The sequence below is a fragment of the Malania oleifera genome, chromosome 8 (genome assembly GCF_029873635.1).
Source record: "Malania oleifera isolate guangnan ecotype guangnan chromosome 8, ASM2987363v1, whole genome shotgun sequence".
Lineage (NCBI taxonomy): Eukaryota > Viridiplantae > Streptophyta > Magnoliopsida > Santalales > Ximeniaceae > Malania > Malania oleifera.
The window spans coordinates 406,638-422,978 of NC_080424.1; the positions used below are offsets into that span (position 1 = coordinate 406,638).

General features: G+C 34.7%; 1 protein-coding gene across 1 annotated transcript in view; it reads left to right on the plus strand.

Annotated features, from left to right (window-relative positions):
• LOC131162309 (CLP protease regulatory subunit CLPX3, mitochondrial) overlaps window positions 1-2,355 on the plus strand; it is a 68,856-nt gene extending 66,501 nt beyond the window's left edge. Inside the window, exons 11-15 of the mRNA XM_058118640.1 lie at window positions 589-693; window positions 996-1,058; window positions 1,344-1,466; window positions 1,578-1,736; window positions 1,991-2,355. Of these exons, the coding sequence (XP_057974623.1) occupies window positions 589-693; window positions 996-1,058; window positions 1,344-1,466; window positions 1,578-1,736; window positions 1,991-2,065 (525 nt within the window). The 3' untranslated portion in view covers window positions 2,066-2,355. The remainder of the gene's footprint in view (window positions 1-588; window positions 694-995; window positions 1,059-1,343; window positions 1,467-1,577; window positions 1,737-1,990) is intronic.
• Window positions 2,356-16,341: the final 13,986 nt, after the last annotated feature.

Consider the following 16,341-nt stretch of genomic DNA (forward strand, 5'->3'; position numbering starts at 1 on the left):
TATCAATATTTTTCACATTTATGGAATGGGAATTAAATGATTATTTATTCTATTTTTTGAATACTTTGCATTTTCTATTGTATGCTGGCAAGTACTTCATATCATTACCTCTTCCCTACACCCCTGGGGTGCATGCCAGCAACCAATTTTATTTTCTCCCTTTTATTTTTATATATATATTTTTTCAGGTGACAATCAATATTTTTCACATTTATTGGAATGGGAATTATATTATTAGTTTTTTCTATATTTTTGAAAACCTTGCATTTTCTATTATAAGCTGGTAGTTTGAAGTACTTCAGATCATTACCTTTCTTCCCTACACCCCCGGGGTGCATGCCAGGCACCATGTATTTTTTTTTCGCCCTTTTTTTTATTTATTTTTTTGGGAGGGGTTTTTTTTTTTTGGGGGGGGGGGGGGCCCCCCCAGTGGCTTTTTTCCCCTTGATTTTACTTTAAAAAAAATTTTTATCCCAACTATTCATGGCCGCCTATGAATCCCTTTATGCCAATCAACTCAATTTAGGCGTGTATCAGCTGTTCTGTGCAATACTAATACTGACGCCAAAGTTGCTGTTGGATTTTCAGGTTGAGAGTAGTGATCTAATTGCATATGGTCTCATACCAGAATTTATTGGGCGATTTCCAATTCTAGTTAGTTTGTCAGCTTTAACTGAGAACCAACTTGTTCAGGTAATATAATTTTTTTCTTTCTTTTTTACACTCTGAGTACTATATTTAGCTTTCATTTAAGGAGACCTGTATCCTTCTCATGATCAAATGATTTTTGAGCTTCAATTGAAATGTGTTCTACTAGCTTACATTTATTACTCTGGATTTTAAATTTTCATCAGGTATTATAATCATTAACTTGCATGGTATTTGCACGGGAGTGGATGAGACAAGATTTAATACTGTCAATATTCCCAGTTCTAAAATATTTCCTTCATCTGCACAAGTAGAGCTAGTAATGTCCAAATTTTGCTTGTGTACAGGTCCTTACCGAACCAAATAATGCTCTTGGTAAACAGTACAGGAAGTTGTTTGGCATGAACAAGGTAAGCATCTTGCTTTCTTGTATGCCATGTGTGAATTGCTGACGCTCATGAATGAGCTAGGCTATTTTTTTTGGGGGTTCATTTAAGCACATATTGCACCTTGAGGTACACAAGGGAGGCTAACCTTCTTCATTCCAGAGGAGAGAGAGCACCAATACCCTCACCTACCACCAACCAGCCCATACCTGTAGGACTTCAAACTAGGACCTCCAAGTTTAAGTCCCAAAGTTGAAGTGTGTCTGACACTTCTCAATGATTATAATGCAACCTCTTAACCAATTTCAGGTCAAGCTACATTTTACAGAAAAAGCACTGAGATTAATTGCACAGAAGGCAATGGTTAAGAACACTGGTGCAAGGGGGTTGCGAGCTATACTAGAAGGCATTCTAACTGAAGCTATGTTTGAGGTAAGCAAATCTGTAATATAAACCTTGGCTTTGTGGAACATGCTGTTCCACATGATAGTTATTGTTTTTTGGCCTATTCATCAGAAGCTTTTTCTTTTTTATATTTTTCAGATACCAGATGTTAAGACAGGAACTGATAGAGTAGATGCTGTTGTGGTTGATGATGAGTCAGTGGGCTCAGTAAATGCCTCTGGATGTGGGGGAAAAATTCTACGTGGAGATGGTGCATTGGAGAGTTATCTTGCTGAAAAAAAATTGAAAGATTCTGCTGTATGTTTTCTGTCTAGCTTTTATGATGTTGCTAACCGCTGTCCATGCATTTATCTAAATAATGATTAGATACCATAGTTTCCAGACACAACATTGTCTTTACCCTTGGGATATTAAGTGTTCCTGTAGATGCAAACCTTTGGCCTTTAGTTTAAGCAAGTGGCTTTCAGTAATCTCTAGTTTTGAGATACTGAGAGTCATGGCAAATATTTAATTGGACTATTTTTTACCTACATTTTTATATAATTTTGCAGGAAAACGTTGAGGCTGTTGAAGGGGATTTGCATGATGGGGAAATCGAGGCCTCATCAAGAGCCATGAGCATGTAGTGTTAACATGTAAAATTTCTCTTTATTAATTGTAAAATTACAATCAAAATTTGATGTAATCTTCTCCTTGTAAAACATTCCTTCTGGTCAATTCTAACTGAAAAGAGAAAGGAAATGAAAAGAAAAAAAATTGTAGCATTGCCTTTTCCCCTCGTCCAAATAGTATTGATGACGATCACAACTACAATCATGATAATGATGTGGTATTGATACTTCATACAAAACATTGTAAAAATTCCTGTTGTATTTGAAGGAACAGTTAATTTATGGAAATTCAGTTCTTTGTAATATAACTTGTGTCTCTTTTCCCCAGTTTCTCATTTTTCCTTTGGCTGGTTGGACAATCAAGTATGTTCAGTTTTGAGTCCATTTTGTGTTGATTTGTTTTGTGTGAGCTTTGGTCAGGGACTGGCTAATGGTTCAAGCTAACTTGGATGCAATGTGCTACAGTGCTTCCATTTGAGGGGCAAAGCAGAGGCAAAGCAGAGGAATCTATTACAAGGTCTCTAATTTTCGGCTCTGCATTCAAACAGATGGAAAAAATAAAAAAAAAAATTTGTTTATAATCCTAACCCTTAATTTGAGCTTGAAATTTGGATCTTAAATTTGAATTTGTATGGATTTGAATTAAATGAAATTAAAAAAATAGTGTTGAATTTTGTCTAAATTCACATGAATTTGAATCCGTGCTCAAACTTTGTACACCCAATTCCAAACTCAAGTGTTCTCCCTTAGAAGAAATCATCCTAGAGGACTAGCTAATAAGACTTCTAAAGACATCACAATAATTCCTTTCCTCCCATAAATATCAAACTAGGGCTAGTTGCCATTGTTTGTACACTGTTGTTTTTAAGTATAATTGATAAAAGAAAGTGGGGTGTAAATTAGTTAATGGCCTAGGATAGGATTTGAAGGTTGGCATTTTACCAAGGTATTTGAGCAAAAAGTGAAGTTGTTGAACTAAAATATTAGGGGACTAGAAAGTTTGGATAGGTATCATAAGATTAAGAAGATTTTAGACCAAAGCTCTATAGACGTTGTTTTGCTACAAGAATCTAATTTAGAGGTGGTCGGTGGCTTTGTTGTCAAGAGAATTTGGGATTCCAAGTTTAAGTTGGGATTCCAAGTTTAAGGATTGGATCTTACTAGCTTCTACTAGTTCTTGAAGTGGTATAGTGGTTATTTGAGATACTAGAGTTCCTTGCAAAGTTGATGTCATGGTGGGTTCCTTTTCTATCTTTGTTCTCCTTGATGTCAAGACTTAAGGGCAGTGGTGGGTCACCTTTGTGTATGGATTGAACTATCCTCACTTCAAGGGTGTTTCTCGAGATGAGCTAGCAACAATTTATGGTTAATTCTCTCCTAAATGGTGTTTAGGAGGTAATTTTAGTGGTATTAGATACACCAACAAGAAGGAACCAAAATGCAAGGAAATGAGATGACTTTTTCTTGAAATATATCATAAATTACTTATACTCTTTCTAATACCCAATTTACTTAGTTTGCAAATGGTGTTAGGAATATTGCTACTAGGACTATTCACTATAGTATGCATTTCCTCATTTGACTCAAGAGCTAGGACCTAGAGCGATCTTTGATAATTATCCTTTACTCCTCGAGTCTGACCTTCTGAAATAAGGGCCAACTCTGTTTAGGTTTAAGAATATGTGGTTAACACACTAAGATTCTCAATGTGAGTAGACAACAGTGGGAGACTGGAATGTGGAAAGTTGGGAGGAGTTCTATTTTATTTTCCACTACGTATGTTATAGACTATGATCTATCAAGATATTATCAGGTTTAACACACTGGACCCGGGTTTAAGGGTTTGGGGCGTTACAACATATATCTCCCAACCAATATAGTATTTATTCCCAAATTAATTCATTTCTCCTGATCTTAGTTCAAGGTTCAATCCTGCAACCTAGATACCCAACCCTACGATAGTTTACCATGACTTTCCTGAAATCGTCATCCTAGGAAAATCACACAAACCACCACGGAAGTCCTGCATCTAGACTACAAAACCAGACCTCAAATTCCCTTACCCTATACTTTGGTATTATTACTGTTGTATTCTAGAGTCTACAGAACCTAGTATCCTAGGCTCTAATACCAAATTGTAACGTCCTGCTTAACTTATCACATAATAAACATAAATAATAATAACATCAACCCGAACCCGTGGTAGCGGGGATAGCCTGACATAAACAGTGGAAATCTAAGCAGCAGTAAAAATAATTTACATCCATAAAACCATTAATTACATAATACCAGAGTCTACTACATTTCCAAAACATAGTATTTGAATACATTTTCCAAAAGTGTCAAAATAAACCTAGGATCATACAACAAAAATCTCTTGATCATAGTACAAGACTTACCCTTCTAATAGGGTAACTCGATAAACTCAACGGCAGCCACGACCCGCCGGTCTCTCAGGGTCTCTTGAAAAATTAATTAAGTTTGGGGGTGAGACACTTCTCAATAAGGGAAAATAAACTAAATACAGTTGCGTGGCAACATGAATATTTATTGCAGTTATACATACTCAGTACATTTCATATATCTAAAAACATACATCATAACATGGTGGAATAATCATATACTTTCATATTTTCTAATAATTCATATTGATCATTGTAATAACCCGAGAAAAAAAAATTTAAAATAAAAATAATAATTAATTAATTAAGTGATTAAACACTATTAAATTAATGTATTAAATAAACAAATAAAAATAAATAGTATAAAAATAATAATTATTATTAATTAATTAATGAATTAATTAAATGTTATTGAATTAAATAAATAATAGTAAAGAAAAAAAGAGAATAAAGATATATATATGTAAGTTTAATATATGTATATATAAAAGTTAAAGTATAATATATATATATATATATATATATATCATATAACATTATTATGATAAGTTAAAGTAATAAATATATATAAATATATGTAAAGTAAAAAGAAGGAAGAAGAAGAAGAAAGAAGAAGAAGAAGTCTGCAGGCATCTGAGACACGCCCCCCCCCTTGAACTGATTTCCTGCGCCTTCCACTCCTCCGTCTCCGCTTCTCTCTCTTCCCTCATTTTTCGATGAATATTCAACCGATCGGGAAACGGAAAGTGTTGTTGGGTTCCTAGCTCGGCTACCCACATTTCTACTGGAGCAGATTTATCGTGGGAACGACTTAGGCACTGCTCCTGGGGAAAGGTAATTTTTCCCCAATTTCTCAATTTTTGGTTAAATCTGTTGTTAAATCGACGATCAGGCACCACCACCGGGTCTTAATCGTCGTTGTCGTCATTTTGACATAGGTAATTTTTCAATTGGGGTTTTCTAGGCCCTACTCCAAAGCGAGAGTGGGATTTGAAAAATTTGGCAATTTGGCTAAATTTAAGGGTATATTTATTTATTTAGGAATTATAGCCCTAGGAAATATTTAAATAATATTTTATTCAGGAATAATTTATTAGAGTTAGGAATTTTTGATTCAGGGTCCGGGTGAGCGCCGCAGGTATTTTTTGGAGTCCCTGTTGGCGTAGTTCAAGAAACCAGGTAAGGGGGAAAATATATATTAAACCAGAATTTTTATGAATTTAATGGAAAAATAAATTATGTTTTATATACATGTATATATTTTGGTATGGGTAAAACGCCAACTATTTAAATTATATTTTTTCCGAGTTTAGGACTGTTTATTATATATGTATATGCGAAAATGAACTGATGAAAGTGGGAATATTTTCAGGATAATTAAGTAAGAAATGAAAGGTATTTTTAGTATATAAACATTAAATGTTGGTTGGCTTATTTTATGAGAAATATGTATGAATTTTACTGCTAAATTGTGTGGCATGAGAATCTATGCAAATTATATGTTAAATGTATGAGATGCAGGCTAAGTAAGTAAAGCAATTAAAATAAAATATGATATGGACAATGTTGTCTGTGTATGTTAAATGCAACCATGTAAATGTAAGACAGCTGAAAGAGAGCCATGTTAGCAGATCTAGCACACTTCTGTGTAGACTAACTGATGACAGTTAAAATGAGCTATGTTAGCAGATTTAGCACGTTTCTACGTAGACTAACTGATGATGGCTAAAAACCAGCTGTAGTACGAAGTAATGAAATGAAATGTTATGCAATGAAATGACGATGAAATGACAATGAAATGAAATGACAAAGGTAAATGATGTAATGGGAAAGAGTCACTTAAAGTGAAACGAAATGCAAAGTTAAGTTATGAATAGGAATGAATGTGCATGAATGTATAATGATAGAAAAGAATGATGTATTATGATATTAGAAGTATGTATGTATGTAGAACATGTTATGATTGGGCGAGGCGTACCTTTCGCCTGAGGGCTTGCTGAGTAAGGCGAGTGCACTAGTAGCTTCAGATGTGGTAGTAGCTGCATAACGCACTAGGACAGAGGGAACCTACTTGTATGGGCGGGTAGAATTCCCTATCCTTAGGGCCTTTGCCGGTAAACTATTGTTGAATGCGTGAGTACAAGATTAATTTAACACTTGAGGGCTTACTGAGTAAGGTGAGTGCTCTGGTATGTTTTAATTGTGACCTTAGGATTGCCTAGGTATCAGAGCAGAGGGGTGCTACTTGTATGGGTGGGTAATCACCCCTATCCTCGGGTAATCTCGTGGGTTAAACATTTGCATATGTTTGATTAGGATCAGGGAATGATTTCGAAAATTATGTTAAGGATTTTCAAATTTTAAATATTATGTTATTTATAAACTCATGTTGGCCACAAGCTGTTTTAATATATGGTTTCTTCCCTTACTGAGATGTGTCTCACCCGAATATGAATTCATCTTTTTTTCAGGATTTCTCAGGATCGAGCTTTGAGAGTTCGAGATTTTATAACATTTTTGGAAGATATAAGAAAAAAATGGTATATTTTTATGTTAATTCTGATATGTATATTTTATGTTTTATGTCTTTATATTTTAAGTCAGTTATGAAAGGATAGTTGTGAAACTTACTGGTATTAGTGGATAATGTTTTGGAGACATGTATATATTTGAATACTGGTGAATGATTAATTTATTATGGTTGGTAGTTAGAATTAGTAAACTCTGGTATTATGTTATGTGGAGACTATGGTTATGTTTTCCGCTGCGTATATTACAGATTATGGATTATCAGGGATTTTATCAAGTATAACGCGCCGGACACGGGTTTAAGGGTTCGGGGCTTTACAATCATGAAATGTCTGTTATAACTAATAATACTGAAAACATACCCAGGATGAATAGCTAACTGATGTCATGTATTACCCACCATGACGGGTTGTGTAGCCCAAGGGCGGGACTCGACAATGGCTGGCCGACCACTACTGAGTCAAAAATGTCTGTAAGTATGACGGGTCCGCCACACCCTGGTCCGGACTGCCAGGTGGACGTCCACACTCTACTGAAAGTCACATCGACTATCCATCTCGCACCTCCTCATGGGGTAGTTAGCACCAATCTGATCATAGATATCTAATCTATAAGCTATGGTACCGTGCTCCTGAATTGAACTAAACTAACATCCGGATTCTGATAACATATAATACGTAATAATATAGCATCTTTCATAATTTCATAAATACGGCCTCGGGCCGAAATCATTTCATAAATACGGTCTCGCATCGAACATTTCATAAATACGGCCTTGCGCCGAACATTTCATAAATACGGCATTGCGCCAAACATTTCATAAATACGGCCTCGCGTTGAACATTTCATAAAAATGGCCTCGTGTCGAAATCATACGTAAAATACAATCTTGCGCCAAATATCTCATACATATTTGGCGCAACTCAGGGATAATTTTCAACGGAGTTCCACCAACGATCAGCTCCAATCGATATGTAGAGTGTGAGATTTTTCTAAATTTTGACGTTTAAATCCAGGTTTTTGATATTTATAGGACTGGATTCATCAATGAGACACGTCACCTCGTCGACAAGTCTTGTAGAAATTTTGTCGACAAACCTGCACCTTCATCGACGAATTTCAGACTTCCCCAAAACCCTCTCTCGGTATCTTCTCGTCAATGAATCTTGTCTTCATCGACAAGGTCCTCTTATACCCTCGTTGACGAATCCCCTATGTTCGTCGACGAGGCTCAAATAATTTCCCTCGGTTATTCCTTCCAAAGTGCATTGTCATCAACGAATGCGAAGTCGACTTCCTCTTTCTGTTACTGTTTCTATTTCCCTTCCTCTTTATTATTTAAATCTCATTATTATTCGGGTTGTCACACTGGTTAGCCCACCAGGTAAGTTAATCTGAAACTCTACCAATCATCAATCCGACCCACTGCAATCTCTTCGGGCACGATAACTAGTCTCTACCTCATCAAAACGGCCATCTCAACCTAGACCTTTGGGGAGACTGCAATCTATCCTGGCACGGTAGACAGAATCCACACACTATCTAAGATATGTGGTTGCACTCTGATCTGAAAAGGCAACGGTATCATGCTCTATTATTTGAATCTGACTGAATAATTCATCAGGGTCTGATACTATTTAATACTGATACTTATAATTATCTTACTATTTTTACCATGATTTTAAAATAACCATAACATTTTTAAACTAATCTACATAATCTGAATATCTGACTGAATAACTGAATAACTGAGTGTTATGGTTCTGAAGTCATGGCATTCTGAAAAATACTATAAATCATATTTTCTAGAAATTGTGTATTGATATTTTCTACTAATATACTGTAAAACATGATATTTGTAAAACTATATAAATACTACACTAAATTGTTATGAACTTATGCCACACAATTAAGTAATTAAATTCCCATGCTCTAAAATCTGCATCTCAACATATAATAATAATATTCTGGAAAAACTAAATAATAAACTGGTATATATACAAAAGTTTCTGGTAAACGTTCTAAAATTCCTAGCATAGCATATTTCCCTTACCTATCTAACTAGGAGGCTGGCCTCCACTCAACTCTCACACCCTCGGTGTACCAACCCAAAAACCTGCATTTACATATACAAATTCTCCAGTAAATCAATACACTCATATTTCCTAAGATTGCATTTTCATAATTTCTTGAACTATAATTTACCTAGGCTCCCAAATAGATACTTACTGGGGTCCTCAACCCATGACTATAGGGGCCCAAAACACCCTATTCCTGAAAATATGACACTCCAAATGTATTCCATAAAATACTAGTATATTCTTATAGAATACAAAATCTGGCTCCAAATAATACTGGTAATATTGAAAATACTTAAAAATCCACTTACCCAAATTTTAAGATGGTTCCCAAACTGCTCAAATTGAATTTCCACTCCAGCTAGGTTGTAGAGAATCTCCCCAAGATCGCCGTGGTAGCTTCTGATCGTCGAACAGGGGAGAATCGGAGACAAAAATAAAGAGAGAAGTGAGAGAACCTGTTTTCTAGAGAGAGAAAGTGAGCGAGATACGAATTTTTCGCTGAAAACCTATCTTTTGCATATGTATAGGTGGCTGGCCACGTGGCCTCGTCGAAAAGCCAAGTCGTCTCGTTGACGAGTCCATGAAGGCGATTCATTGACGAAGATGGTGCCCTCGTCGACGAAATTTAGGCCCTAAAAACAGCCTCTTGGTAAATTCTCATCGACGAGACATGTGTCCATGTCGACGAGTCCAAGAAGACGATTCGTCGACAAGACCCTATCCCCTTTTGTGAAATTTCCCTTTTCTGAATTACTATAAATTCTCTGGGTCTCTACATCGTATGTATGGAATGCACAGGTTACCACGGCACCCACTCTAGTTCCTTATGATGTTATGTGTATATATATAGGATATCAGAGTTATGTTATATAGCTTGATAGTGGGTCGTTACAGTACCCTTTACTTTTCCTGGTGACCTTGCCAAGGATTGCAACGGCTTCTTCGAGGTCACCGTAGGTGGAGAAGAGCTCGCGGAGGTTTTTAATGGTAGTGTACCATCCAAGGCTGTGAATGAAGAGCTTGCGCTAGATAGGGTCACGATCAACGATGGATCAGACGGCGTCGAGTATATCTAGGTGTCCAATAACGGCATTTAGGACGATCTCAGTTGAGCCAATGCATTGACCTTCAATTATTTGATGTAGTCATAATCAATAATTGAAAGAAAAAATCTCTCAAGAAGTTCCCACGGATGGCGCCAACTGTTGCAGCCAAAAATTGAATGACCTTCATGATTCCCTGATCACGACCACCTGAAAAAAGATAAATAAGTAAGGCTTGGAGGAACCATGGTGTACTCGAGGGGGATCTCTCCGATGCCTAAGTCAAGGATTGGCTTGAGAGGTTTTTTATACAACAGTAAAGTAGAGTTTAGAATGAGATACCTTATCCTCTTCTTCGAGTCCCTATTTATAGTGAAGGAGTTTGACCCGAGGGTGATACACCATTTATTGGTGAGTTATGACGTGGGCATGAATCGCTCTTGTTATTACCCCGTTGGTGTGGTTCGCTCTAGACATTATAAGGCGGGCATCAATTGCTCTGGCATGGTGGTTGACTTGGGGGGTAACTTAGAAGAGGCTTCGCTGTAAGGCACAGAGGCGGATAAGCTCACTTTCAAATATTTAAAATATTTTGTGTAAACACTTTTCAGTAATTCCATTGAACATATTGCTATTCAATCAACAAATCAGAAGTTCATAAATAGAAGTGCAGCCTGGGCAAGGAAGAAGAAGAAGAACCTGCTGGCCGAGTGGCAGGAAGCAACAGCGGCGGTGGGGAAGCAATGGCGACGGTGGAAAGCAACGACAGCGGCGGGAAGCAACGATGACGGCAACAGAGACCGCAAGGAAGGATGGAGAGGACACACATAGGCCGAAAGAAGAAATGAGGGAGGAGGAAAGGAGGAGAGAATCCGAAAGGACGGAGATCGACGTAGAAAGCGAAAGGAGGAGGGAAAAAAGGAGATTGGGAAAGTAGAAAGGCGGGAGATTGGCGAAATTGTGCGAAGAGGGTATCAGTGACGGTTCTAAAACCATTAGTATTAGTTACATAAATTCTTTTTTTAAATAAAATATACTATTAGTGACGAATTTAAAAAATCATCACTAATACCCCATTATAGTTGACGAATTTCTTAAACCGTCACTAATATTTTTAACCAAATTGTTTTTATATTTTTAAAAATCAAGACACTATTAGTGACGAATCTCCAAAACCGTCACTAATAGTGTTGAATAAATTATTTTCATATTTTTCAAATAAAAAACTATTGCTGAAGGTTCTTTAAACCGTTACTAATAATCAACTAATAGTTGACGAATATTCAAAACCGTCACTAATAGTGTTATATAAATTATTTTTATATTTTTTTATATGAAAAAACTATTAGTGACAGTCTAAAAAACCATCACTAATAACCAACTAATAGTGATAAATTTTCAAAACCGTCACTAATAGTGTTAAATAAATTATCTTTATATTTTTAAATAAAAAATATTAATGACGGTTTAAAAAACTGTCACTACTAAGAGACTATTAGTTACGAATTCTCTAAATCATCACTAATAGTGTTAAATAAATTATTTTTATTTATTAATACAATAATAGTAGTGATGGTTACTAAATCATCACTAATAAGTGACTTTTAGTGACGGATTCAGATCGTCACTAATATAAAGAATCGTCATTAATAGTTTCTCGGGATAATTTATGCACGAAAAATGGTTTCCCACGATAGTTTGAGCAAGAAAACTAGTTTTTAGTGACAAAATTATTTGTGACGGTTGCTAAAACCGTCACTAATGCTTACACTATTAGTGACGGTTCTTAAAAATCGTCACTAATATGACACTATTAGTGACGAAATTGAATCCGTCACTAAGACTTTCGTCACTAAAAACTAGTGTTTTGTAGTGCATTAAAAATGAAAATCTAAGAACATAAGATAATAATGCTTAGGCTAAGGAGGAGTTCTATAAAATTCATCCGATGTGCAATCAAGTGTATTGTGCTTAATTTAGAAATATTTTGTTGTTTCATTTATATTGGATGACTTGAGAGCTGAACGCCAACTATCCATTCTTAGTTTTAAAGTTACATTAATTGATGGATGGTTAATTATGATCCTTTGAGTTGGATGCAAATATTCATCTGTCCTAAATGTTTATATTATGGATGGATAACTTATAACATAAGCTGTTATTTGAGTTTAAATAGATCGCATGCTATTTGAATTGAATTCTATATGTCCATTCTTGTTTCATGCTTATATTATCTGATGAATGGATATCTTTTAGCATGATTTGTTATTTGACCTTTATGCTTGAACTGGAACGCCATCTACATGGCTGATACAGTTTTGTGAATTGCATGCTGGTAGTTGACTAGGTGTTACATGTTATTTTGTATGATCATTTATAAACATACATGCTAGCTAGTTTACTAGAATTAAAATTCTATAAGACTTATTTTAAATTTTAAATATCTTTTACAAGTCTTATGAAGGATCAAAATAGTGACCTTATTGAACAATAGTTCTTTAATTTTAAAATGGTCACTTAAACTAGTGCATGTACATGGTGATTATTGAATATTTATAGTCGTTACATACTAAATAAAAATGCTTTGAATCTTATTGCATGCTAGTTAGTTTTTATAAATATCATTAGACATGCAAAATAATTTAATAAGTTGGTACATGTTGAATTTTAAAACAGTATATGCATATTTGAAAAACATGTACAATTTTTATGTTGATTTTTACACATTCTATGTACCTAGGAAAGTCTAGTTCATGGACCCTATTTGGTCTTAATCCTTGGATTATGAATTTCACTATGGACCTAAATGGTTGATCATCATGTTATAACATTCAAATCCATGTAACTAAGGAATATTACATGACATAGGGGTAGTGTTCATTTCACACACACTCTTTTGAGTTGTGTTATCTTCTTTTGAACCCCAACTAAATTGCAACTACATTATTTTTTTAAAATAGTCTTGATTGACTATCATGTGCTAATTAAAATGCAATATGTTATGGGAATATGCTAAACGATTAATATCTGTTGCATGCTGAAATCCTTTGAAAAGATGAATATATGATGAGTGCGTGTAAATGAACATCATCCTTGAACTAATTGCATTCATGTATGCATGCAAATATACAAAGGAGCTTAAGCCCCATCCTTATGAAAAAGGATTTAAAATCACTTGCCCTATGAATTCATATGCACTATTCTTTCATTGTTTCTATCTTTGAGTCCTGATGGTATTCTGGAATACCTTGTGTGCTAAATGCCTATAATCTCTCACATGCTAAGTTTTATTATAAAGAATGAACATATGATGAATGTTTTTAAATGAAAATCTTGCTTGGCCGTAAATGAGCTTATGTATGCTTGAGAGTATACATGGGAGTTATGCCCCATCATTAGAAATCAAAATAGAGCTTTATTGTAGAATGTGCATCATTGTTTTTGTTTTTGAGTCCTAATCTTTTGTGGATCCATGAACATTATATCCTATTCGTTATAAAATTATACTATGATATGGATTGTTCTTAAATATATGAACACACTTGTAGGACTAAATTTCAATTTTCTGATGTATGTAAATTCTATAGAATGATTTTACTGGTTGGATGAAATGCCAAATCTTTATCAAGTAAATTTTTTAAAAAATATTGCTTATATACAACAACAACAAAACCAAGCCTTAGTCCCACTAAGTGGGGTTGGCTATATGAATCCTTTTCCGCCAATTTATGCGATCATGGACCATTTCTTTTGATAGATTCAAAGATATTAAATCCTTACTCACTATCTCCTCTCAAGTTATTTTAGGTCTACCCCTACCCCTTCTACTGCCCCCCACGGTAACTAAGTCACTCTTCTTCACAGGTGCACTATAAGGCCTACGTTGCAAGTGTCCATACCATCTGAGTCGTCCCTCCCTTATCTTATCTTCTATAAGAACTACACCTAACTTACCACGAATATGTTCATTCCTTAATTTATCTTTCAATGTTATACCATTCATCCATCTAAGCATCCTCATCTCAGCAACTTTTACTTTTTGGATATTATGTTTTTTCGTCGCCAACATTCTGATCCATATAGCATAGCTGGTCTTATAGCTGTCCTATAAAACTTCCCTTTCAATTTTAAGGGTATTCTACGATCACATAGAACACTTGAAGCACTTCTCCATTTTACCTAACCTGCTTTAACTTTATGCATTACATCATCTTCAATTTCTCCTTCAGCTTGCATAATAGATCCAAGGTATCGAAATCTACAAGTGCTATTTATTTCTTCATCATCAAGTTTAACTTTGTCTCCAATATTCCTCCTATCATTACTAAAATTGCATTTCATATATTCTGTTTTATTTCTACTTATCTTAAAGCCTCTGGATTCCAAAGCTTCTCTCCATAATTCTAACTCAGCCTCTACTCCATCCCTAGTTTCGTCAATTAATACAATATCATCTGCAAACAATATACACCATGGAACCTCCTTTTGAATACTCTTAGTCAATTGATCCATCACTAAAGCAAAAAGATAAGGACTCAAAGTAGATCCTTGATGTACACCTATGGTAATTGGAAATTTTCTAGTTTCTCCATCTATAGTCTTTACACTAGTCATTACTCCATCGTACATATCCTTAATGACATCGGTATACCTACAACATACACCCTTTTTTTCTAAAACCCACCATAGAACTTCATTAGGTATCCTATCATATGCTTTCTCAAAGTCAATAAATATCATATGCAAGTCCCTCTTCTTTTCCCTAAACTTTTCCATTAATCTTCTTAAAAGATAAATAGCTTCTGTGGTAGATCTCCCTGGCATAAAACCAAATTGATTTTCTGAGATCTTCGTTTCTAACCTTAATATTTGTTCAACTACTCTTTCCTATAGTTTCATCGTATGACTCATAAGTTTAATTCCACGATAGTTATTACAATTTTGAATATCTCATTTATTTTTGTATATAGGTATTAAAGTGCTTTTCCTCCATTCATCTGGCATTTTCTTAGTTTTTACAATTGTATTAAATAAATTAGTTAACCATATAATTCCGTTATCACCCAAGCATTTCCAAACTTCAATTGGAAAGTTATCTGGTCCCATAGCTTTCCCATTTTTCATCTTTTTTAGTGCAAACTTAACTTCGTTAACTCTAATTTTGCGAATAAATCTTATATTTTTAGTCTTTTCCTCATTTGACCATTCTAAATTTAAGCCTTCTATTTGGTTTTCATTAAACAACTTACTAAAGTAACTTCCCCATCTTTCTTTAATATCTTCGTCCTTAACCAAGACAATATCATCCTCACTTTTTATACATTTTACATTTCCTAAGTCCTTGTTCTTCCTTTCTCTAGCTTTAGCAAGTTTAAATATATCTCTTTCCCCTTCTTTTGTACCTAATCTATCATACAAACTATTAAATGATCTATGTTTAGCTTCACTAACGGCCCTTTTTGCATCTTTTCTTGCCTCCTTATATTTTTCAAAGTTATCTCTGTTTCTACATTTTTGCCACGTTTTATACCAAATTCTTTTTGTCTTTATGGTTTTTTGTACATCTTTATCCCACCACCAACTTTCTTTGCTATTTGAGAATCTTCCCCTTGATTCGTCTAAAATCTCTTTTGCTATCTTTTTAATAGAGCTAGCTAATCTATTCCAAAGAGTATTTGAATCTATCACATCCTCTAAGGTCCAATCTCCATCTTTGATCATTTTATCTTTAAATTTTATTATATTTTCTCCTTTTAGGTTCCACCATCTAGTTCTCCTACACTGGTTTATTTTATCCTTTTTCTTCCATTTTTTAATGCATATATCTAACACTAAAACTCTATGTTGTGTGGTTAGACTTTCACCTGGAATAACTTTACAATCCTTGCATGATAAACGATCTACCCTCCTAGTTAAAAAAAAAAATCTATTTGACTTCTATTTTGTCCACTTTTAAACTTCTCTCTTCTTAAAGCAAGTATTCATTATACTAAAATCATATGACATAGCAAAGTCTAAGATCATCTCCCCAGACTCATTTTTGTCTCCATATCCATATCCTCTATGTATCCTTTCATAATTTTTATTATCTCTTCCAACGTGTCCATTCAGATCTCCTCCTATAAATATTTTCTCAGTCCCTGGTATGCCTTGTATAATACTATCCATATCTTCCCAAAATTGTCTCTTAAGATTTTCTGTTAAGCCAACTTGAGGAGCATAAGCACTAATGATAT